This window comes from Panthera tigris, chromosome A2 (genome assembly GCF_018350195.1).
Source record: "Panthera tigris isolate Pti1 chromosome A2, P.tigris_Pti1_mat1.1, whole genome shotgun sequence".
NCBI classification, from domain to species: Eukaryota; Metazoa; Chordata; class Mammalia; order Carnivora; family Felidae; genus Panthera; species Panthera tigris.
This window is the reverse complement of record NC_056661.1, coordinates 147,214,558-147,240,918: the sequence shown is the minus strand read 5'-3', so window position 1 is coordinate 147,240,918 and position 26,361 is coordinate 147,214,558. Positions and strand designations below refer to the sequence as shown.

General features: G+C 40.6%; 1 protein-coding gene across 3 annotated transcripts in view; it reads left to right on the top strand.

The window, feature by feature from the left end:
- The window catches only part of CHCHD3 (coiled-coil-helix-coiled-coil-helix domain containing 3), a 279,622-nt gene that overhangs the window by 237,104 nt on the left and 16,157 nt on the right, over nucleotides 1-26,361 (top strand). Inside the window, exon 7 of one of the 3 annotated variants that reach the window (XM_042972721.1) lies at nucleotides 5,649-5,784. The exons of the other annotated variants lie outside the window; for them this stretch is intronic. Coding sequence (XP_042828655.1) covers nucleotides 5,649-5,700 — 52 coding nt within the window. The 3' untranslated portion in view covers nucleotides 5,701-5,784. Of the gene's footprint in view, nucleotides 1-5,648; nucleotides 5,785-26,361 lie in introns of those variants that run through there. 3 annotated transcript variants of the gene reach the window in all.

Genomic DNA, 26,361 nt, shown 5'->3' with positions numbered 1-26,361 from the left:
TGTTTGTGAGACATCCACATCCCTGGAGACTCTGAAGTCCACCAGCCTGCCACTGGAAGAGAACTCAACAAAGCTGCCTGTGTGAGAGGCACATTCAGCGTGGTTTATGATTGGGATTTTGAAGGTAGCATATACCTGTTTCTGCCTTCAGGATGAAAAATGAATTGCCAATTACTGTAGACATGTTCAGACATGACACTTCATATGGCAGAAGCTTGCTCAGCCTGCTTTATGCTGGGCCCCCAACTAGGAACCATCAGTTCTGAAAAAGGGGTGTGTTGGCAAGGAGCAGAAGAGAGAAGGGCCTCGATCCTTGATCCTTTCCTATTTTGTGTGCTCGTGCAAGCTGTGGGAAGGAGGTCAATGCCTCTCACCTTTGTTTCCCCAGCAGAGCTCTTGAGCAAGATGAAGCGCTCAAAGCCCGGTGCCAGCGCATCATCACAGTCTCATTACTTTGCAAGCTGCACGCCCAGATGCTGCTGTTTTCTGCACCAGCCTTCACTGCTACACATTCATAACACCTCCATCACAGCTCATTTGGTGCTACTCACAATTAACTGGCTCTTTTCACGATAGTGTTTCTCTGATACAAAAGATGCTAATGTAAAGAAGAAAATGACATCGTCGGGTGTAGAATCCATCTTTCAGACATCCTTCGTTAGTTGAGGGGAAGCAGGAATCAAGTGTTTTGTCACTACTTAAATAATATGTGGTTTTGGTTTGGTTAGTTGAGTGTTGGTTTGGGCGTATTTTTGAGGTCTTTGAAGTTGAGATAGTGGATTTCGCTGGCAGACCAATTTCATTGATGCCCCTGTCCTGGAGGTCCTTTCAATTGGTGGATTCTGCCATCCTCATTTATTGGGATTCTTTCCCCAGTGAAGAGCTCAGGGACGTCTATTTATTTTGAAAGATTATTAATATGACATTTTTGCTTTAGAGAATTTAAATCATCATTAAAGTCAACATATCCATCCATCAAAGGTCTTTGATGCTCCTCCAAACGCTGTTGGCACCGGAAATGCAGAAACGTAACTTTGAGTCCCTGTCCTCAGGGGTCTTGCACTTGTTGAGATCATTAGCTCTGCTACAGAGATGTCAAAACCTCATACAGAAACTATAACATTTGTTCAAGAAAAACTCATATCTCATACACTCCTGGTGGTTTTTATAAACGGGACGTATAGATATGAAGAGGTTATGATCCTTGACTTCAAAACACTTGTAGAATACATGGGGGAGGCAGATTAATACACAAGTGACTAAAGTGGGGTAAATGCTGATAGAAAGGTACAGGAAAAATGCTATAGGAGTAAGGAAGGGAATCTGGGTTGCGGGAAGAGGTGACTGGTGTAGGCTGGGTCTTTCCACTTTGAGATATTCAAAAGGTAGGAAAAGGGGGAATAGCTTTCCACGAAGAGGGAATCGGATGCTGGAAATGGTTGTGATGAATGTGGAGGGAGATGTGATGGAATATGAAGCTATAAAGGAAATTAGAGTCAGACTTTACGCACCATGTTGTAAAAAGCAGAGTGAGTAAGATGTGAGGATTCAGCCAAGAATCCTACCTACTTGAAAATATTTTTTAAAGTGTAGTTATTTATTTTGAGAAGGAGATTGAAAGAGCACGAGCAGGGGTTGCAGGGGGTGGGCAGAGAGAGAGATAGAGATAGAGAGATAGAGAGAGAGAGAGAGAGAATGAATATCCCAAGCAGGCTCCATGCTGTTAGAGAGCCTGATTTGGCACTCGATCCCATGAACCGTAAGATCATGACTGAGCCGAAATCAAGAGTCCAGACACTCAACCAACTGAGCTACCCAGGTGCCCCCAAAATATATATATATAATATCTCCTATACCTCGTGCCCATAATTCTCACCATGGGATTATGCCTTCTGAGTTGGTCATTATTCTTACACATCTTCTATCAAATATACAAGGGTAATGTTTGGTGCATATGTGTGTGTGTGTGTGTGCTTCTTATAATCACAAGTTATTATATACTATTGGTTACTATTATTTTAACATTATTAATATCCATTCAAAAATAAGCACATATTAATTCATTAACTGTCTCTTTGCAAAGTTCAGGGCTTTAAGAGACTGGCCACAGGAAAGAGCAGTTTTGATTGAAAAGAAACAAAGGGAAGAGAGAGTTCAAGAAACGTTTGGTTCATAGGATGCTGTGTGGGGAAATCCTAGGGCATTTTAGCAGAGAAAGAACCTTTTCAGATAAAGGAACACCAAAAGCCAGTATGCCAGTTCCTTATTTAGCACTGTCCCTGCAGACCAAGTTATGGGATCATCTTTTAACTGAAATGGTATAATGGTGAACTTTTAAAAATATTCCTAGGCGTGATCTCTTTGAATGGTATACTAAGAATTCACATGATACCAGATTCTGCATGTTGCAAAGAGTGTGTTAAAGGCAAATTTTATGTGGTTTATTCAGATACGGTCTGTCTGGGTATGTGGTTTTTGATTGATGTCTAACGGTGATTGCATGGACCCAAGACATATAAAATTAGCTCCTATGTTGCCATAAGATCCTAGTATTATTATTAAATAAATAAGAACTCTTTTTCCTTCCCATTGCACTTTGTAATCAACCTTTGCCTCTTGATATCCATCCTAGAGGCTTAGTGTGAAAAGAATATGAAATTAATAAATGCTATTGGATTTTTAAAACTTATCAAGGTAGTACTTTTTTTTTATAACAAGGCAAATGTAATTTTTTTCTTCATTTTTCTTCCAGGTTAACCCCTTAAAAGTAAATCCTGTGACATTGTAGTTTGATAGTAATCCTTCCACATTTATGTCTACCCATAGAAACAATAAACATAGATGTTCGTTTTATTTTTCACACACAGACACACACACACACACACAAAACCACATGAGATTGTGCCATATGTATTTTCTTTGACTTTAATTTATTATGGATATATCCTCCTTGGTCAACACCTGTAATTCCAACTCATTCTTTTAATATTATTCTACGCCATTGACCCATCAGAATTCATGGAGCCCATCCCCTACAGACAGGCACTCAGTTTTGTTTCAGATTATTTATTGTTTTTTTTTTTTTTTTTGAGTAGTGTAAAAACCAAAACAAAACTACTTCAGTGAAACGAATTTGTACATAAATCTTTTGGAATTGGTACTTTTGTTCCTATAACATGGGTGCAGTTTGAACCCTGACAGTCCTTACTATGTGGCATTGGGCTGCTCTTTGCTGATGTAGGAAATGTATATCCTGTAATAACCCATGGGGTTTGTAATAAGGGGTGATGAATAACGTAGGTAAAATTCTGGGCATATAGTAGACACTCAGCCCTATACAGGATCAATTTCTGTACAGATCTAGTGGGGTTAGAGTTGGCAGAGCCTAGGTTACTTAACTTTAGAGGTTTTATTACAATGTGAATCTAAATCTGGCCTCCCAAGTGTGTGTGTCTCTCTCTCCTTTAAGAAAAGCAAAACCCATTTTGTGAAAATTTTCAGCTTTTTTGACTTGTGTAATTTAAAAATATTACATTTTGGCACAACCTTTAGAGTTTTTGCTGCTGGTTTATAATTCCCTAGAGGTGAATTGAAAAGATTAGTGGTAGAACTTTTTCCATTAACTCTGGGAAAAACTACAGAGCAAAAAATTGTCCTTTGGCAGAAATGTCAATCCATACCTCTTTTGGAGCATTTGGAGACTGAAGCACTGAGAAGCTGATTTAATAGGAGAATTGAAAACCAAAATGTATACACATGTTCACCTTTGCTAACCGATGACAAGACAAATGAAAAATACACTCTCGGAACTTGGTGATGCAAAGAAAATAGGATCATTGCTCCAGAGAGTGCATTAAGGCCAGATCTTTAAAAGATCCCAGTGCTAGGCTTTTGGGCATGTTCTTCAAAAAGCTGATCTGTTCTTATTAATGATACATCTATTTGTACCTCATGCCATAAAATTCCCCTTTTGTATGATGTAATTTCTAGAGAGTAGATTTAAGAAAAAGAGAATGTTTAATATGCTACAGGTTTTGCTATAGCAACTACCAAGAAAATAGGCTCATTTTCTCTTGTTTGTGGGTCTTGGTCTCCCTGGGTTTTTTTCCCCCCACTTAGGACGTCTCGTAATTGTTACATTCCATAATGTCACTATAGCTATAATGGAATAGTAAATATCCATGTCAGCAGAAATTTTACTGGGTATAATCTTTGTCCTTCACATTTTGCAGTTGAGTTGTTTTAGCAAGTTACCTCTCCTCCTCCCCCACCTCCAGGTATGTCTTCTGTATCTATGGAAGGTGATAATCACAGAGATGCTAAATAGGAATTAACTGAAGGCCATTCTTGTTTTTGGCATACCCCATGATGGCTATCAATAGTTAGCAAATTGGGATGGTCATCAATAGTTCAGGTTTCTGTTGAGTGAACTCCGTGTGTTTTTAAGTTGATGTCCATCATATAATTCAGTGTATGGTTTCTTCGGAGATAATCCCTGGACATATAAAATTGCAATTGAGAATGTACCATGCCTCTAAAAACATGTTTAAAGACACATGTTTTCTGTCAAATCATTAACTAACAGCAACACTGCTCAAAATAATAATTGTATTTTAACATCCCAGGTTGTACACATAATTTAGTTAGGGACGCACATGGGAGGTTGTGCTTGGATAAATGCAGCTATTGTTTATAGTATAGTTTTCATATAATAACTTGTTTTGCCTTTAGAATATTAATATTACCTTGAGATTGTGGGCAATTATAGGTTGGTAGTCTATAATGCATTAACGAAATTCTTCCTGAAGTTTCTTCTGAAGTCATTTGCTTGGCATTTGGACTATAATTTTTCCAGAAATAAAAATGATACCTGTGATTATGTTAGTCCTCAAAAACCTATTTAACCCCTGTATGTTTGCAGTTAAGAATAAGAGACTGGAGATTAGGGGTTGTGGGAAGGAAAAGAAGCAAAAAGAAAAAAAAATTGTGTGTGTGTGTGCGTGTGTGTGTTTAAATTACATTCTGGATTTTAGTGGTGCCTTGATGGCTCAGTTAGGCTCAGATCATGGCTCTGTGCTGGTAGTACAGAGCCTGCTTGGGATTCTCTCTCTCTTCTGTCTGCCCCTACCCTGCCCATGTGCTCTGTTTCTCTCTCTCCCAAATTAAATAAATAAACTTAAAAAAAATAAACTACATTCTGGATTTTAAAAGCTAAGCCAATCATGAGTATAACCTTGTTTCTGTGAAAAAATGTAGATCCACATAGTGATGTGGGAACACGGAAACCTTGGAAAGAACAGCTTTCTCCCAGGCCCTTTAGTAGCTTTCGCACTTCTGGGGACCAGTGAGTGGGATTGTTTTCAAATGAAATCCTGGGTGGAATCATCAGACTTACAGATGATAAAGGGTATTTTTAAAAATATAAATGTAGTTTATAAGCTTATTTACAATCTTTGCTTATTATCAGGAAGACAGAGACACTTGTTTTCATGAACACAACATTTGAAAATAGGGGCTAAGGGTGGTGGCCTCAGTCTCCTGTCATCCTCAGCACCCAAATTTTATTTGGTTGCACAGTGTTGTGATGATTTTGGTTTGCAGTGATAAGTAGCGGCAACTGATAATGGTTGTTTTTTTTTTTTTAACAGCTTGCCCTGCAATCTCCAGATACTCATCCATCAGTCTGATCCATATGATTAAAAGTGAAATAAGTTTCTGCTTTAAAGCTGAATAATTGACAGTATCTAATAAATCATTATACAGAAGTTGGGACAGACACCCAAAACTTACAATATTAAAGCACAATATAAAAATAACTTTTGACATGACCTCAACCTCATCTTTTGCCGCAGTCTGTCATGGACCTCAGAGTTCTTCCTTAAAGAGAGAACACGCCTCACACCTTCCTGCTTCTGCAGGCGTGCTCACACTGCCCTCATAGCACAGCACACCTTCACCATCTGCTCCTGGTAAACTCCATTGTCAAGACCTGTCTTGTATGTTAGTGTCTCTGAAGTCCTTCCTTGACACTTCCTCCCCCCATCCCCCCTTCCCAAAAGAGAACACAATTAATTGCTCCCTCTGTGTTTGTACAACTCAGGCCCTTGTTACATTGCAGTCTGTATCGCGGTTGCCTGTGCCCGTCTCCCCCTTAAGGCATGAGCTGTGTCTTAGCCACCTTTACAGCCATAGCACTCTTAACAGGTGTTCAATTAATATCGATATCGTTATTTACTAAATTGATTTTAAAGTCTTATAAAACTTTTTCCTGCTTTTAGCTTCTACTCACAGGATGTTTTTACTTGAGAAGGGACTTTGAATTTTCATTAAAGGAAACCCTTGTGGGGGCGCCTGGGTGGCTTGGTAGGTTAAGTGTCCGACTCTTGATTTTGGCTCAAGTCATGATCTCATGGTTCATGGGTTTGAGCTCCACGTCAGGCTCTGCACTGACAACCCGGAGCCTGCTTGGAATTCTCTTTTTCTCGCTCTCTCTCTGCCTCTCCCCTACTCGTGCTCGCTCTCTCTCTCTCTCTCTCTCTCTCTCTCACAAACAAACAAACTTTAAAGGAAACCCTGGTGTAAAAAGCTAAGTAAGAATTACAGACTCTTGGGAGTTTGAAGGTTCATACCAAGGTTGTATAATCTAGTTACAGTGTGTGAATCTCATTCCCAGTGGAAATGAAAGCTTCCTGAGGGAATTGTATTTTATTCTGTTTATAGATCTCCCCCAGCACCTAGCACTTATACTGTACTTAGTAAATAACATGCTGAAATAAGTTCCTTCAGCAAATTAGAGGACTGTGGCTATGTGACATCTCTCTGTCTAGCCTAATGGTTTGATTTCTCTGGTTGTTGGTGTTCTTTATTACAGGCTGTTAATATAGGGCTGATTTTTGTGGGACACTAGCTAATTGTCACAATTCATCTCCAAAACGTGCCGGAGAGAAGATGAGCTTTCCTCTTGACAGTATCAGTAGGGTAGTTAAGATTATAGCCAAATCCAAAATACAGTGGAGTGTTATTTGTTAGTTTAAGGTTTGTCCTTAATTGGGAATTCCTTCAGTTTCAATTTCTGTACAGTATGAATTTTTGTTAAAGAAGATATTTGAAAACTTCCTGACCTTTGCTATTTTTCAGGACTATATTTCACCTCTGTGAATGTAGATAGATTTATATATTTTCTGTAACTAAAGTGTGCCTTATTAACATTTTCTACTTGAACTTGGAAACATGACATCTTCAAGTCAGGTAGCTCTCTACCAAGAAAGCCAATTAAACACTTCATAAGAAGTTATCTTATGCAAGCTGACTTACCTGCATTCCCCGTGAGGTCTCTATTGTCTGCCATACAAGTCTGTATCAAACTTGATTATAGGCATTTTATGATCAAGGCACTGATGGAACCAAGACACAGCAGAGAAAACTCCTGTATACTTTAAGAAAAGGATAAAAGAGCCATTTCTTTTTCTGGCTCAATTAAAACCGTACTGATTGTCAAGTCCCATTGACCTAGTGGGTTGCCACTTTGCACGTATTACCATTACTGGCAGTCCCACTGTAATGTGGAACAGTCTTGCCACATCATCAACACATTTACTAAGATAGATAACAGCTAAGGTTCAGTGTTAACCTTTATTATCAGGCTGTATAAGAAACTGGCACCAAAATAGTATGGTATTGGCATAAAAACAGACAAATAGGCCAATAGAATAGTATCAGTAGCCCAGAAATAAACCAAATCGTATATGGTCAGCTAATATTTGACAGGAGAGCCAAGAATATTCCGTGAAGAAAAGATAGTCTCTTTAATAAATGGTGCTGGGATAATTGGATATTCATATGTAAAAGAAAAAACTAATATCTTACGCCACTCACAAAAATTGACCCAAAATGGATTAAAGACTTAAATGCAAGACCTGCATTCATGAAAATCCTAGAAGAAAACATGGAGCAAATCTCTTTGACACGGGTCTTGATAATGACAGCACAAGCAACAAAATGAAAACCAAGTGGACCTCCTTCAAACTAAGCTTCTGCACAGCAAAAGAAACCATCAACAAAGTGAAAAGACAATCTATGGAATGGGAAAAATACTTGCAAACCATATATCTGATAAGGAAGGGCTTAATATCCAAAATATATAAAGAACTCATACACTCAATAGCAAAAAAACAACCCAAATAAAAAAATTGGCAAAGGACCTGAATAGACATTATTTTCAAAGAAGATAGATGAGGCTACACATCATCAGGGACAATGCTAATTGAAAGCACAATGAAATACCATCTCATGCCTGTTTAAATGGTCATCACCAAAAAAGACAAGAGGTTACACATGCAGGTGAGGATGTGGAGGAAAGAGACCTTGTGTACCCTTGGTGGGATGGCAAATGGTGCAGCCACTGTGGAAAACAGTATGGAGGTTCCTTAAAAAATTAAATATAGAATAACCGTATGATCCAGCAACTCCACTTCTGGGAATACATACAAAGGAAATAAAAACACTATCTCAGAAAGATGTATACATCCCCATGTTCATAGCAGCATTCTTTATGATAGCCAAGACATGGAAACAGCCTAAGTGTTCATCAATGGATGAATGGATACAGAAGTTGTAATGTGATATGTATAGTATTCAGCCATAAAAAGAAGTCCTACCATTTGTGGCAACGTGGATAGGCCCTGAAGGCATAATGCCAGTAAGTGAGATAAGTCAGAGAAAGACAAATGCTGAAAGATCTTCCGTATATGTGGACTCTTTAAAAAACCCCAAATTTATGGAAGAAGAGATCAGACTTGTAGTTACCAGGGGTAGGGGAAGGGGAAACTAGAGGAAGGTGATCAAAGCTACAAACTTCGGGTTACAAGATAAATACAACGTGATGACTACAGCTAACGCTGCTTTGTGATAGCTGTTAAGAGGGTGGATCCTAAGAGTCCTCATCACAAGGAGAAAACGTTTTTCCCCCTTCTTTTCTTCTTTCCTTTTATTGTATCAATACAAGAAGATGCATGTTGGCTGAAGCTATTGAACTAATTATTGCACAACATATGTAAATCAAGCCATCATGCCGTATGCCTTAACCTTCTTCAGTGATATGTCAGTTATTTCTCAATGAAACTGGGGGAATAAAAGAAACTGGTTTGGTTTTTGCTTTGATTTATGAAAAGGTTGCCACATGAAGAAGATGTCACACAAAACAGCACCGTGGCGGCAGTGTTATTAGATGCAGTTGTCAGTATAGCAAATAATAACTAACTAATTAGGGTCATTATCTTCTTGCTACATTCTGTACTTTTGATGGGGGTGGGCCCTCTTAGCAGTACAGTATCTTCCCTGCTTTCACTTGGATTAGCATGTTTCTCCAAAGGTTTCCTGTTAACAGTAGTAGCAAGCAGTGTGATGCTGGTCGTCTGAGGGGATCATTAAGTAGTCGACTTGATGGTTCAGTTATCCCACAGTGACAGCATCCAGTAATTACCTATTGGTTTTGCCTCAGGGTGCACGTGCGTGCATACTCTCCTACACAAATAGATGGAAGGACTCAAATTCTAGCTCCTGAATATTTGCAATAGCTCCAAGTAGTAGCAGGTGGCTCTTCTAGAAAATGGCACCTATAGCTTCTTTCTCAAAAGGACTTTTGTCCCCAAGGAGCATAGTCATTACTTTGCCTTGGTTTTTTAGATTCAATGCGCTTTGGTATGGCGGAGTATCTTTTATGCTGTAAACTTTCCTTCCCTTTGAAATCTTTGGTCTTTCCAGTTCCAGTTGCGTCTTAATATGCAAGAAAGGCAGCTGTGTTTTCCTTTAAGCAAATATAATTGTGGGGGAAGGCGTCTCTGTTTATCCCATGGACAAATACATTATGGGTAATGCCAAATTAAAAAAAAAAAAAAAGCTTGGGACCCCAGAAAAAATACGTAAATCTTTTCAATTCTCTATAAAGCAGATAAGTGCTGCCCTTTATATGACTGCCTCCTGCAACTCGCATTTTCTTTAGAGCCAGCAGCTGTGGGGGACTAGGGACAAACACAGGCACAGGAGAAGTGGCCACCTTTCCTTCAGTTCCCACATATAGACAGAGACGCACTGTGTCTTTTCTGGCTTCTGTCCATTTTTCAGGCAGCCACATTTCTAGTCATTGGAACCTACCTCCATTTGGGTATTCCAGATTATTTTCAAGGTCTTTACGTGCCATTTACCAAGTGAACTTTTGGCAAGGTTTTGCCATTCTCTGATCTTCTGTTGACTTCCTTATCCAGAGAGATCCTTCGTGCAAGTGTGGGAGATGATCCTCTCTTAATCTATAGAACGAAAGAATACAGGCAGAAGCATATATGAGTTCCTCTTGGGAGCGGAATGTGGCCCTGGCCCAAGCAGGCTGCATCTAATAGCTTCTTGTTGCCTGGAAGGCTTCTGTTCCTGGATGGCCTGGAGCGATCAGGCAGGCCCCTGTCATAAAGCAGGAAGCACAGCAGCAGCTGGGGAGAATCACATTTGGCCCACAACGGCAGGCAGGAAGACTGTGCCCAGGAAGTCCTGCTCTCTGAGGTGGAGGGAGCCAAATTATGAAGGTTGGATGTGAGGTGGTGTCATTAAGGGCTTTCTGGAGAGAGAGAGACCAATTATATTAGAAGCCAAATGAACGAGTGTGTTAATGTATGGGGAAGGTATTCCTAAAATGATCGTGCAGGGTAATCTAGTGACTGTTATGAAACTTTCTTTTAAATGCACACTTTTAAAAAGTGTAAATGCTGATTCTGAACCTCATATCAACCTTAAAAATAAGCACAGTTAAGATCCAGCTTAAACATTAATAGGGGCCTGCCAAGCCCAGGTGATTTTTTCCTGGCTTTGCTCACCTTTTAGAGGGATGTGGAATGAGTCAGAAAGGGGTATTATCTGGTCTCTTGCTTACTTTCAGATGCCTTGGATTCTGTATGGCAAAGTGTTCACTGGAAGAAAGCTGGGGCTCTTGTGAATTTCAACATCACGAACTATTCAGCCTTAACTTCAGGTCCTAGGAGAGTGCAACACCAAGAGAGTCAAGCCCAGTGCTAGAGCTAGAGCACTGGGGCAAACTTCCATGTCAGGGAACACAACTAAAGTTGGTTTCAGGCACCAGCCCCAGCTGATTGTAGTGAACTCCCTACAGCATTTTGTTGAGAAGGACTCTGAGGCTGTGACAAGGCTCAGCCTGGATTGATTAGTGATGTCTGTCTTTGGCATAAGCATTGAGAGAGTTTTTCCTCCCCCCCCCAACCCCTTTAGAAGCACATATGTAAATCTGTTTGCTGCCTGATTGACAGCGCCTAAACTAGAAATAGGAAAAATGAGGGGAGGGAAAGGGGGAGGAAGGAAAAAAGACTGCAGTTTTAATATCTTCTCTCAAAAAAAAAATTGTTTCCCCCTTTGTTCTTTTTTCACCTTTTCTCCTACCAGCAGGTTTAGTGAAATGAAATACTGCACGGCAGGACTCTCTTTTGCTGTCTCTTCTCCTGATGTGGCTTCTAGTAGGAGAGCCCATTTCTTTTGCCCCACTTCAGCTACCTGAGCACCAGCGGAGCTGTGACAAGCATTTGCAGGGACCTAGGAAATAAGCAGGGTACAAACAACTGTTGGTCAAATGTCCGTCGCGTGGAGTCATATCAGCCGTTTTCTTCATAATAAATAAGATAATATATTAACACTCCACTTTGATTAGCATTTGTAATGCATGCGAAGATATTAGCCTTCAGTGCATTTCTGAAAATAGTGTCTCATGGGCAAAAGCCTTAATTTTCAAGTAGGGAAATAAGACTTCAATCAAGTGACCTCTTTCCTAAATATTGGAAGTAGTGAAGCTCTATCTGTTAAATGATTCTTCCCTCAGTCTAAATATTGACACTTATTGCCAGTATTGGAGATCTCAAACTGGTAAAAATCTATGGTATTTGGTAGAAATTAATACTATACTTGATTTCTCATCGTGTCAATAAAAGACCTCAGGGCTTTATTTCACTGTGACTGTGAATAACTTATCTAATTGTTTTATCCAGTTTGGATAACCAAACCAGCTACTCAGACCTGAAACTGAAGTTATAATCCAGAGCAGTACTTAAGATTTTCCTCTTTCAGGACTCTTCAGTCCTAACTGCAGCTGGAGTTGCTGGCCACAGTCAGACGGCTTTTGACAGTTTACATTGACCAATTAGGCAGATATGTCCAAAATTTCTACTTCATGGCATGCTGTATCACCATAGCCATTATATTCTTACCATGATATGAAATGATATATATAGCACATCAGTTTTATAAGCTTTTAACATCATAAGTTAGTCATGTGCAATTAATTTCTGAGCATTAATCAATCCACAGTTGTCTGTTGTGTTTTTTGTTTTTTGTTTTTTGTTTTTTTTTTTAACGTGTAGGGATCCAGGTGTCTCATTTATCCTTCACAAGGGCTACACATTCCGGCACGGGGAAGACCATTTCTGATTTCTGATCTGGGCTTTCTTTGCATCCAGTATTATAGAAAAGAGAACTTATCTGTCCATCCTTTCCCCCATCCCTGCTTATTGGACTGTGCTGTCACTGCCTGTCAATGCTGTCACTGCCTGTCAATTTCAAAACGTTTGAAAATGAAATCATCGTTAGTACCCTCCTATTTCTCCCTGTTCCCGAGTGCCCTTTGGTAGTTAAAGTTTTTGAGGGTGGGGTGGAGGAACAGATCTCACAGCGTGAATAAACTGAAAAGTTATCCAACATTTTTAATTAACACTGGCACTTCTCAGCTTCCCGCTGAGGACTGCCAGCTTGACTTTACAAAATGACATTTATGACACTAAAGATACAGAAACTCACTGAAAGAGGCTGAAAACCAGTTTCTGGCCTCTTTGAATACTGGTTTCATGGTAATAGAACTGTAGCTGTGTGGCGTTGATTATTCTTGAAATGCCCAACTTGTTTTAGACACGCTTTTGCTACTATTAAAGCAAATTAAAGCAGTGTGCCATCGATTCCGTTGAGTTCCCCCTCACTGCCTAGTCACAAGTAGCAGCCCCACCACCAGCAGTGGGCAAATCTGTGCCAAGTGTAATTACTTCAAATACAATTCCATTTATTCAAAGGGAGGGCTGTTGCTCCCTGTGAGAACTTAGTTGAGAAAAGAAAAGATATATAGGTTTATGTTAATTATATACCCCGTGCCGGAGGTTTGATTTTAACACAAGTGCAGCTTTTTAATCCCTTTATCAAAATACGTGCAGGAACCTTATTTTACCACCACCTGAACACTTTGTGCTCACCTTCAAGTTGTGTGAACAGTTAGCAGCTCTCCCATGGATTGTATTCTAAAACTTGTTTTTAAGTTAGTCTTTTGAAAGTGGAAAGTTGTTTTCCTTTGGAAATAAGGTGGTAACTAAGAGGTTCCCAGAATAACTTACCGATGTTTAAATGATTATACTTAATCATTTCGAAGTCAAATGATAATTTGACATTCATATTATTATGAAGTATCAATGATACTTCATATTTACTAAAAGCGTACTATGTGCCAGGCTTTGCACTGAGTGCTTAAACATTATCTTACTCATCTCTACAGTAATCTTAAATAGGGGAAACAATGAAAAAGTCACATCTTAGAGAGATTAAGCACTTTACCCAAGCTTCATAGCAAGTAGAAGGTGGTGCCCGGATATGGACGTAATGTGTCTTAGATACCAGATCCTGTATTAACCATCACCACAAACAGCTAAAATCTAAGCAGTAACTGTAATATGGAACCTAACTTTGGGTATACTACTTTATTGGAAAGCTCATTCTTAATTCCAGTTTGGATGTTGGGAACATTGGTCTCCCCGGCACAGTTTGGCCACTCTTCCTCACATGTCCACCTTATTCCCCGCCCCCCCCCCACACACACAATGGCTAACACGGTGGCAGTGAGGAGCAGGGAGGGTGCCCAGTGGCTGCATGGTGGTTGGCAGTGCTGTGCTAGGCACAGGGACCCACGGTGGTATACTAAACCGATGTGATCCCTGCTCTCTTGCAGCTTGTAGTCTAATGGGAGGAATGACTAGTCACTCAGATAACTTGACGACTGCCAAGCACTGAGAGAGCACATTGTGTGGGGATGGACTGTGAGAGATCAGGCTCAGACCTGAAAGCTAAAGTAGCAGGCTTTAGGGGGAACACAAAGGAAGGGCGTTTAGGCAGCAAGACCAGCCTGTATTAAGACCCTGAGCAAGGAGCTTGGCTCACTGGGGTCCTGAAAGCATGTAGGAAAGCATAGTGGGCAGAGTTGAGGCTGGAGATAGAGGCACCTACAAAGGTCATAAGTAGTATTTTAAAGTTTATCCCAAGAGCTGGAAGATGTATTTGAAGGATTTGAGTTGTAACCTGGAAGTCAAGAGTTTATTTTTTTTTTTGTTAAATTTTTTTTTTTGTTAAATTTTTTTTAATGTTTGTTTATTTCTGAGGCAGAGAGAGACAGAGCATGAGTGGGGGAGGATCAGAGAGAGAGGGAGACACAGAATCAGAAGCAGGCTCCATGTTTCAGATTCTGTGTCTCCCTCTCTCTCTGACCCTCCCCTGTTCATGCTCTGTCTCTGTTTCAAAAATAAATAAACGTTAAAAAAAAAAAAAAAAAAAAAAGAAGCAGGCTCCAGGCTCCAAGCTGGCAAAACAGAGCCCGACACGGGGCTCGAACTCACAAACCATGAGATCATGACCTGAGCTCAACCGACTGAGCCACCCAGGCGCCCCTGGAAGTCAAGAGTTTAAAAAGGGGCACTCCAGTTGTGTTGTTGATAATGAACGGCAGTAGAGATTGGGGGGATGGGGGCGCAGAATGGAAACCAAGTGACTACTTAAGAGATTTTTGGGATTCATTGTTCTTGAACTAGAATAATGACAGTGAAAATGGACAGAAAAGTAGGTCGATTCTAGATCCTATTTTAGAAGTTGAATGGACAAGACCTGGGGACAGATTGTATATCGGGAGACTCCTCCCTGAATTTGGACGGTCCATTTGCTGAGATGGGGAAGAAAGAACAAACTGGGTGTAGAGCAGGGAATTAAAAGTTCAACTTTAATCATGCAACGCTTGCAAAACCTTCAGTGTAAATAGTAGTAGGCAGTTGCCTGTAAGTAGGGAGGGCTAGAGATACAAATTTGATTGCTGTCAGCACACAAGTGGCATTAAAGCCATGAGAATGGTTGAGATAATGGTGGAGAGAGTATAAAGAGAGAAGAGCAGAGAGAAACATCCAAAATATGATCCTGAGGAACTCCTGTATTTTAGAGATTAGTTAGAAGAAAATGGCCAGTGAGCTAGGAGGAAAAGCAGGAAAGCACAGTGTTTCTAGAAGCCAAGAAACTCCTTTCAAGAAAAGGGAGTAATTTATATGAACAAGTCCGAGCGAGTGTTCCTATATGATGTGTACAAAGAATCATTGGGTTTGGCCATTTTGGTGTGAATCAGAGAGAATGAATGGAAGGTAGGGCAGTGGAGGTGGTTGTTGTAAGCATAGTATTTCCCAGAACTATGCTTTCAACAATAGGATAGTCATTAGCCATGTGTAACTGTTTAGATTTAAGTTTATTAAAATTAAGTAAAGTTTAATGCATTACCTGTGCATTAGTCACATTTCAGGTACACATGAGCACCATGTAGCTGTGACCACTGTGTTGGACTGTATAGGTATAAGACATTTCCATCATCACAAAAAGTTCTGTTGGATAGCACTGTTGTAGAGACTGTTGGATTTCTAGTGACAATGATATAGTCAAGAAAGAGATTGAAGATAGGAGGTGGAAGAAATCCTGCTAGAAAAGAGGGTAGGGGAAAGGTAAGAACTGGATCCACGTGTAGGAATTGCCTTTGTTTTTCTAGAAGAAGGATCTTTTTCTCCAAAGTAACACCTGAAAAGGTACACATCCAACTTTTACCCTGGGAAGATAAAGGAGTTCTCTCTTGGTTTCAGTTTTTCACAGCAAAACATAGAAAAATGGCCAAGCGTGAAAGAGGAAGGAAAGGGGTGAGATTTTGGGGAGAGGTTGGAGATGGGATGAAATGATCATTGTAAAGGGGACAAAAGTGAATTTACCACAGAAGTGTGAAAACATGGCAGGCAGAATTTAGTGTCTGCTTATGAATTTATAATGACTCGAGTTTCCCTGGTTTGTGTGATTTTTCTCCAAAACACTCAACTGGAGAGCTGTATTAAGGGACATTCGTAAGGCAGACGTTCATAGATTGAGGCTGTGTGTAATGGCTTAGATTAATACTGCTGAATTGGAACCCTTAGGGAGATGTAAAACTAATGGAGCTCAGCATGGTGAATCCAATCCAGGACATGAATTGAGAAATGCATTGTTTAGTCCTGCAGTAATACATCATTATCCCTTTATATAGGAATCATTGAGATTCCACCTCTGAAATGCTCATGTATGAGGCTCATCAGAATCATTTGGAGAATTTGTATAGCAAGCTGTTGTTTTTCTGTACTTCATGGTTGGTCTTGTTAATTTAGGTCTCAGCAGCAGCCTAGAATGTTAAGCCAATTTGCTAAATCTTGCCTGCCCTCTGAAAAATGCTTAAATCCATTTATGTAACACAAGGAGTTGAGGTTATATGATGTGTTAGAATTTAATGCCTTCTTATGGCATCAGCACTGAATATTTTAGTTAATCAGAACCAAAAAAAGGAAACATGTTAGAATTTTTAAATTAAAGAGTAATTGTGTTGGTGTTTCATAGGTGTGCATGTAGTACAGTGTAATTATACGTACCATATAAACTTTTCACTTTCATTAGCTATAAAATGCTTTGGAGGTGTGTCCCTCATTTATGAACTATTAAGTAGGGAAATATTAGTTACTTGAATTTATAATGTATTTTTCTTTTAAAACTTGGTAAGTCATGTTACCATGTGTGATTAGTTGTGCTTAATGCTAGAGATGAAATGGATTATCAGCAACTTGACTTCCAAGTTCTTTCTTTTCCCTACCAGTTACATTAAATAATTCGTTTCCCAAATACCCATTTTTTCTCATTTCTGGGACTTTCACGGAATTAAGAGGTTAATGTTTATAGTACTGAGTTTCAGAGATGTAAGGCACTGTGTATAACATCTTGAGCACTTGTTTTTAAGCCTCTGTGTTCCAACCCTTTGAAATGGATTTAGTTCCTATGGAAGCTTATCACTGTGGTAGATAGTGCCCTTACCCACAAGTGAGAAATTGAATCAAGTCAGAATGATTGTATAATTTTATAACATGGCTTGGAAAGTGAACATTAGGAATATGTATATTTGTGCTCTTTAGCTGTTGTACTGGTTCCTATTTGATTGTGTTTGGAAACAACCTTGTAGATGTCACCATCTGTCCTTCACGTTGAGGCCAGAATAGGTAAATAGTGGTTTAGTAGAGGTTTCAGTGGGTTCTCTTTCTCCCAGTACCACAAGTAGTAGCTTATTGAGGAGGCAAGGAACATGAGAACTATTTTCTAAGTAAAATTAGTTACGGGAGATGGAGAAGAAGGAAGAGTCCTGATTGTCTCCTCTGAAAGGTTTGTGTATGCAAGTATGCATGTGTTGGAATTCATGATGTTGAGCTTGAAGAGGAGGCAGCTGAGGGCAGAGAGACTATTCAGAGGATAGTGATCATAGTCTGTGCATGAACTGTTAGCCTAGGGTACTGTTAGGGCGAACTGAGCAATGGTTGAAAGTGAAAGACTTTTCAAAGGAAGAACTAACAACCTCAGTGACTTCTTGACTATAAAGTATTAAGAGCACAAAAGAGCAACAATTTAATGCCTACTAAAAAGTTAATGGTATTGCTATTGGTGAAAAAATGGAAGGAAAATCTCGTTTGGATGAGAAACTGGAAATCGAATAAATTGGACATACCCATTTAATGCTTAGTCTAAAGGTTTTCAAGTTGGAAGGACTGTAAGAGGACCACCAGATCTAGTCCCTGGCTTCAGGTGGGGAAGATTACTGTCTGTGTATTTTATAAAGAACTGATGCCCAAAGAAACCAAAGCTCACACATCTACTAACTGAAGGAGAGCAACTAGAAAACCCTTTCTGTCACACACACAGCAGTAGCACTCCCAGAGGGGGAAGGGTAACTTGCCCTGGAATTAGAAGAACAGCAGGGCAAAGACCTGAGCTTTGGGGATTATGCACAATTAAGAGAAGAAGGAGATAGGGAAAGAGCAGTGAAAAAGGTAAAGAAGGGAGCAGCCTCCCTGACAAGGATTTCGTGGATGGAGACAGTTTCTAGGCTTTCCAAACACTCATGTTACATTTTACTGCCAGCACTTTGCCCTGTGACTTAAAATAATTGGGCAGTTTCTCTGTCCTTTTTTCTCACAAAGTTGCTGAGATATTAAACCAGAAGGGCTGTGCTGCAGGCTGACATGTGTGAAGGCATTTTTGAATTATTTTCCAGTTTACATTTTTGTCTTTGTGTAGAGTTGGCATGTGCGGTTTCACATCCGGTGTCTTGGTGTTGTCTTTAAGTTTCCAGTCACTTCTATGTTAAGTGCTACAGATCTCACAGAAACAGGTTTGGGTGCTTAGGCATCTGGAAGGAAAGCAACCTTCCTTTTAGCAATTTCCAGGGCATTCAAAGTATCTTTAGATAATACGGCATTGTAATCTTTTAAATCAATTATTTATTGATAAGCAACAACATATGCCTCTAGTAGAAGATTTAAATGTCAGATGCAAAAGTAGCCCTCTTCCTTAAGTCCATAACCTCCTATCCCAGTCCTCTCCTTTGAAGCAACTCCTGTTGCCAATCGTATGTATATTTTTTCATACACCTTATGCATATATCAGCATATACACGTTACATGATTTTAAATTGAACCTGAGTACATCATGGATTAATGGAGAATTATAGTTGACCAACATCCATAAACTCCTGTTTTTCAAATATATTTTATGCCAAGCTTTCTCCATCTTCCATTAATCACCCATTAATTTCAGTGTATGTCTATTCTGGAGAGCAAGAAGGGACTCATAATGAACATACTAGACACAGCGTGAGCGTGAAGACAAGACCAGTAAATGCACTAATATATCCCTGGCTTCAATGCATTTACTTTATGCATAAAAGAATGAGCTGTGGTGGGAAGTACAGTGTGGAGTGGGGGTACAAGAGGGTCTCTGGCCTGTCCCTTGTTCTTGTCAGCGTCTATTTGGATGGAATCCCTGGAGTCCCATCTCCGCCCTTCTGCCACCAGCATTTAGTGGCCCTTTGAGGAGGAGAAGCCCTCTCATGTCCTGCTCTCTTTTGTACAAGATTTCCCGTTCCTGCCACATGATTCTGTTAGCTTTTGAGGTTTCTCAGCAAACAGATGATTGCCTTCTCCTCCTGCATCTCACCAACCTCATGTTTTGTATTCTTTACAGTGGACTTCATGCTTTAACCGGGAAATCTGTGTTTCTCCTTGATCATACCATGTCTGCAGGGACCATGCCCTCCATTCTTCCCTTCTTGCTTTTCTCTAAAGGACTGTTGAAAACCTCTTTCTTCACACAGCCTTCCCTATTTACTAACTTCTGAGCACACATTCACTCATTACTGTACTTGGTGGGAATTCCTTCATCTGCTTACAGAACATGTTCCTGTTGAAAGTGCCGGGCTTTCTGATCTGTTTGTAAATTTCCGTATGACTCTTTGGAAGAAACAGTTGATTAGTGACATCACTGCCTTTCCTTCTTCCACTTTTCTGTCTGGAGTTCCTTTCCATTCCTTCTTTTACCTGCCTAAGGCTTCCCTACTGTTTAAGGCCCTACTGAAATCCTTTCATCTCATCTAAGACCTTCTCCAGATCTCCAGCCAGGTGGAATCCTCCCCTTTCATATTTTTCCCTTTTTCCTGTTGCCAATTGTACCCTATTGAAGTAGCTCCTGTGGGATGGATGTCTCTCCCCCCTCCATACACACACATAGTTTCTGCTGTGTATGTAACATGCACCCAGTAAGGGATATTGAACTGACCTAACCCCACTGCCTCCATTTCTCTAACTGCCTGTTAGTCTGTTACTGAAATTGTTTCTCCAAATTGCTAAGGATCAAATGCCATGACCTTTAATCGGTCTTATTCTTGTTGACTGCCTTCTCTCTCATGAAACTCTGTCCTCCCTGGCCTGGGACACTGCGCTCCACTGGCTCTTCCCTCTACTCTCAGCTTTGTGGCCGGCCCACCCCCTTCCCTGTCACTTCCCCAGGCCACTGCCCCGCAGCGCCCCCTGTGGGTTGTTCAGGGATTTCCCATCTGCGCATGCAGCCCTGCCCCGTGCTGAGCTCCAGCTCCACGCTGTGGATCATGGTGGCTCCTTTCCAGCTGTGGTTCTTTAAAGACTCAGGCCTAAACCCTGTGTGTGCCACTCCGTCTTTCCTCCTCTTAAATCCGTGTCTGGTACGTTATCTCATCCTTCCATTCCTGCTTTCCAGGGCTGCTGTTCTTGCCTGTTTTTTACCTGGGGACTGCTCTGCTGGCGTCCCAGCCTAGACTGCTCCCTCTGCCGCCCATGTGGTTTATTCAGATCAGTTCAGCCTCTCCACGGTGGCACCTTTATAACTTCACTCTCTCATCTGGACAGGCTGGTGGCTTGCCATCGCCTGCGGAGTAGACTGTAAGCACACTGTCGTTTATAGGAAGTCTGTCCCAGCCCCTGCCCCTTCCTTTGCAGCATTGCCTCCGGTCTAAGTCCCCTGAACATGCCTGGCTCCGCTGAACCTGAGCCGGGACCCACACGTACCCTCTCAACTGTCCTCTGTCTTCTTGCAGTCCCAGCCTTCACTCAGGGGTCTTTTACCCCCTCTCCTTTTCTCTGGAAAAGGCACCCAGACTCTCCTCCTGCCTCCCTCAACTGGGAGCAATCACTGCCTCCTGAGAACAGTGTGGCACCTACCGCTGTACTGTTTCCTTGGCACCTTTATTGCCTTGTGCTGCCTATGACTTCTGCAAGTGTGTGTCTTTCATGTGTGTGTGTTTTTCTCTCTCCTTTTGTTTCTGCACACCCTTTAGGACTCTCTTCACAACGTATACATGGTGGCCACCAGTATGATGCCCATGTGGCTTTTTTCTGCCTGGCTGCCTGGTGTCCCTGGAGATTTGCTGGCATGGCCTGTTGCACCCGTTTAGGGATTTCCTGCTTCTGGTGGCAGTGCTTAAGCATCCAGCCCTTCAAGTCCTCAAAGGAGTGGAGACCCAACAACAGGCTAATCTCTACCTCCTTCATCCCTGCTATTCCCTCCACTCATTTCTAGCACCCTGATACTTAGAGGACAAGTCAGTAGGGATGAGTTTTTTCTTCACTTGTCACTAAAATAAACACATCTGCAATTCTTTCAGTTAAGAGAGCCAGACACATTCCTTCCTGGGTGTATCTGCCAGTTGGATCTTGCTTTCAAAATGTGGTGGAAGAAGGAGCATCACCTCAAGTAATGCGGTGCACCGTGTCACTACAGACCTCTTGGTCTTAACGTACTTGTCTTAGGATGTGCCACAGTCCTCACTGAGCTGTGTGACAGTTGTGAAATTTTTAGAACGAAGCTGTTCCTGACTTATCTTAGTATTAAACGTTCACCTGTGATCACAGCTGGGAAGATGTGGGGATAGTGGAACGTATTTTTATGCTTAGGTGACTCAAATGGGATTTCACCAAACTTCTCACTGCCTAAGCATCCCCTCAGCTGAGGAGCCTAAGAAATCCATCCCAACAGGTAATTCTTTTTGAAAACTTGTAAGTGCCTAAAAATAGGAGCTTAACATGAATATGTGTGCTCAACCATATTTCTGTATAGGCTCCTGGTACCATACTACTCAATTGGAAGATTCTGTGATTCTGTGCTATTATAATAGATTTCATTGATGAAAATGATATTATAAGGCCTCTGAAATCTATATTTCTCCAAATATGGAAGGATTATCTCTGGGAGGTTGTATGCAGTGTTTCATTACATTTGCTTGGAAAGGCCTAGGTTCATTGCAAGTATACTCTGTCTTGCCAGGACTGGTGCCCTGCTTCTTGGCTGTACTGGGGATGGCCACACTGGCTATATCCAGTCCTTCCTCTTCTGGACTTGAGGACTCTCTACAGGAAGGATGGGTAATGAAGGGAAGTGTAATATTCCTTCCACAATTTGCAATGAAAGTTGTCTTGGAAAACAACTGCCACAGTTGGCTTCAGCCCCGTGGCCTAGAATGTGCAGCCTCCCCTTTCCCATGGGCTGGTTGGGATGCTCAGTCAGACCCTCTGTTTTTGTCTCCACTGAAACTCATCTGGCCCCTAATGTCTTCCCTTTCTCCTCCATGATTTCCCTGTAATTCTGGTGTGTTCTTTTGCTTCCTCGTATCTTTTTACTTTCCCCATATTATCCCCACCCCTCCTCTCTCACTCCTAACTCCAAATTTGGGCATTGATCCAGGACCCAGTTGTTCAGTTTGCTCCTCCTTGGCCCTATCAAGTAATAAAGCAACAGAGTGATTACAAAAAGCATTCTCAAGTAGCGAAAACATTGAAGGCTGAAGAGTAATTTTAGCATCAGTTGAGAGTTACCACCAGAGCCCTCCTACTAAGACAGCAACTGGGAGCTTTTCTCAACATTTGTTTATTGTTGGTAGGTCTAAAACTCTGTCCTGGCCTCTGATTATTTCCTTGTGGATTCCTACTTGACTCAAAGAGTTTATAAGCTCTAACTATACACAACTACTTCCACCCCTCCAAACCAAGCCTGTGTTAGCAGATGTCATGAACGCAAGTACCAAGCTTTCCTCTGTGGAAAGCAGAGGAGTTCAAAAGGCTTGGAGTCACCAGGTTATGGGTGTATTCATATCCCCAAGTTCAGAGGAGGTCTCTCCTCTCCATTTCTGTCTCTATAGTCTGCATACACTGTGCAGATCTTCCAGCAGGCTTGAAAGTTACTTTGAGGAAATCATAAAATCTATTCTTGTTTCCTGTTCACTAGTGATAGATGTCCTCATGTCTCCAATACTGTATGTTCCATTTCTGTCATATCCCAAACTAAATCTCTGGATTTGCTTAGCACTAAGTTTACAAATGTATTATCTCTTGATCTCATTATAAGACCTTATACACACTTCTGTCTCTCCCCCCCCCATTCGAGCCATCTGAAGGCAAATATCATATCTTATTCAGCGCCTGTCATAGTGAATGGCATGTGATGAATGCTTAATAATATTTGTTGTTAGAGTAAAAGAATGGATGAAAGAATGAATGAATGAACCAGCCAACCTTCATATCTTCCATTCTTAGACCAATTTTAGTGAACATTTCAAAATAACAGGATAGGAGAAATACAAACCATTCACAAAGTCTGGGTCGGGTGGGGCAAAATAAGCTAACTTGTGTTGGCGTAAGTTCGATATATTATATATATATATACACACACACACATATTTAAAGTAAAAGAAATGCAGGGGTGATGTATTGTGTATGCTCAAGATTAACATTTTGTAAGTTGTCTAATTAAACAGCTGTTTTATCAAGTCAGGTGAGAGTAAATGCCATGCTTTTCTTTAGTAGTACTCATAGTAGTATTCCTTATTAATACTAATACTTTTCTTCACCTTGACGCCTTATGAAAATATTTCAAATAAAAGTAATTTGGTGTATTGAGGTGGCCTTAGTCTCACATTGATGTATCCTTGGGAGATTGAAATTTAATGTTGGGCCCTGGACAGCTCTGCATTCCATGGCTTGTAGGTCTTTTGAAGGGACTAAGAATGCTTCTGCAAATATTACAGTTCCTATAACCAAGGGCCACTTCTATGAGCTGTGATTCTGTTTTTAGTGCTGTGTGCATGCAGCAGGTGATGTTTCTACTCAGGATACTTGTATAAACTGCTGCTGTCTCGGGCATATTAAAGCACAGAGCTGCATGGTTAACCCACTAGAGTCCCTGTTTTTATTACCGCATTATTAGTGGGCATTTATTAAGCAATAACAATATTCCAAGCATCGTTAAGAAAGAAAGGGAGAGAGGGAAGGGATGGCTTATAGGTCTTTAAATTAAGGGTCACTCAGACTAAAGTGCAGTATTTAGCTGTAGAATTTCACCTAATGAGAAGAACTATGTGAGTTTGAGAAAACATCTCCTGAGTACATGATTGTTCTAAAGAAAGTGTGACCGGAAGTTGATTTGGGGTCTTTCCAGGTTGAGTTAATGTTGGCATCATTTATGTTCTTTGTCCCTATAATTATTGTCTCATGTTTCAGGTATCTTTTATGTAAGTAAGAAGTGTTTTATCTTTTTAGAGATGTAAGCCTTGCTGCACATAGCCCAGATGTATCAAGGGTACCATGCTATGGTAGAAAATTCAAATTAGCCAACTGATTGTTTTTCTCTGCCTCATACCTGATACCTGACTTCACAAATCTTTTGAACTGAATAAATAACTATTTCTTGTCCAAGGCATTATTACCTGGAGAAATTTTCTGGAAAAGTTTTTTACTAACATTAAGTTGCCATTGGTCTCTCTAGATCACCAGATTTTAAGAAACTATTTATAAAACAAAAGGGTTCAGGCCTTTATTCTTTGGAGATGTGGCAGAAGATGGCCCCATTTTTCTAAATCCAGACCCTCGTGGGGTGAGTCTCTGTAGTAGGATCTCACTCAGCGAATGGTGAAGTTGGCAAGATGCCATGTCATTCTCCCTGCAGAGTAGAGTAGTAGCAACCTGCTCAGGAAAACAAAACCAGACATCTGGGAGTCCCATACTGTCAGAGTGGTTTTTGTCCACTGAGCACCATGAGAAGAGAGAGCAGTCAGCCCCCACCAGCTTTCATGTGGTCACATGGGAAGTTCCCACTCTCCTCCTAGGTTTGCCCTCATGTCCCCATCATTTCCAAGTACTCAGTATTACTGGATGAGGAAGCAAAATATATTGCAAAATTGGAAAGCTTTTCACTCACCTAATATTCTGCTGTGTTTGTGTTCATCTGCTTAGGGTTTGTGGGGCCTATTGGTCAAAGAACAGTGAACCTGTGTATGTAGAACATTGTATTATCTTATCTCAGATAGGTGACCACAGGTCCTATCTGTGTATTTTTCCTAGCATTAGGCCTTTTACTTGGGATGCTGAAATCTGGGGTAAGACTGGCAATATTTTCCCCTCTCTCCTTGCAGACAGGTCACCTTCCTCCTATGGATCCAGATTACTGAGTTGTGATACTGGCATCTTTCCCCCAAATCAACCATAGATTAAAATTAAGAATTAAGTATTAAAATATTTTCAGATAGATGTTGCTCTTTCAAGCCTTTGGGTATATAGGATAGAATTCTGTAAATTCTGTTGTAGCTGTAGCCACGCTGGGTTTTTCTTTCACAACACCCAGTTAAATCTGTTGGTTGAATGGTATGGCACTCATTATGGGCAATGAGCACTGTCAGCTTGATTGGTTCATTGAACCCCCTGGTTGAACCCAGGTTGACCTGGGGTAGTCAAGGTCAGGGGTCCCTCCTCTGATAACAGAGGAGGCCTCTTGGCATTTTTTGTGTTGTGAGGATAGACAACATCATAGCTAATAACATTCATCATTTTACAAACTAAATGTAAAAAAAGTTTTCTGCTTTTATTTCATTTTATTTTTCAAATTTTATAGCAAAGTGTATATGGAGACAAATTGAAACAAAGAAAGTAGGCAGCTTTGGGAGATGTTTGGCCTCTAAAGTGTAATTGTGGAAATTTGATTACAGCCCAGGTAGAAGCTTCATTAATAAAGATGGTTAGCAGCTAGTAAGAATGGAAAGCTTAGGGGCGCCTGGGTGGCTCAGTTGGTTAAGCATCTGACTTTGGCTCAGGTCATGATCTCACAGTTCGTGGGTTTGAGCCCTGCGTCGGGCTCTGTGCTGACAGCTCGGAGCCTGGAGCCTACTTCAGATTCTGTGTCTCCCTCTCTCTCTCTGCGCCTTCCCCGCTCATGCTGTGTCTCTCTCTGTCTCAAAAATAAATATAAACATTAAAAAAAAAAGAATGGAAAGCTTGGAGTTGTCTTTCAGATTTTGCATAGTTAGAGGCTGTTTACATTTTATTCTAAAAACTATTATTAGGATATTGTAATTTAAGGTAAAATTAAAATGAAAAAGATCTATTTGATAACACATTTGAGTTAATACTTTCTGCTTTGCTGCTGCATTTTATGATAGCTTTATTATAAATGATAAGTGGATTATTTCATGTTTTAAACTATTGGCAATGTACTTGATAGCTTTAGTTTTGTGTCATAAAACCAGAAATCCTGACTCCTGGGCTTAACATCTAATGAAATGTTTAATACAGAATAAAATTACCATTTTTGCATTATGCCATAGGAATTAGAGCTAAAGATTTGATT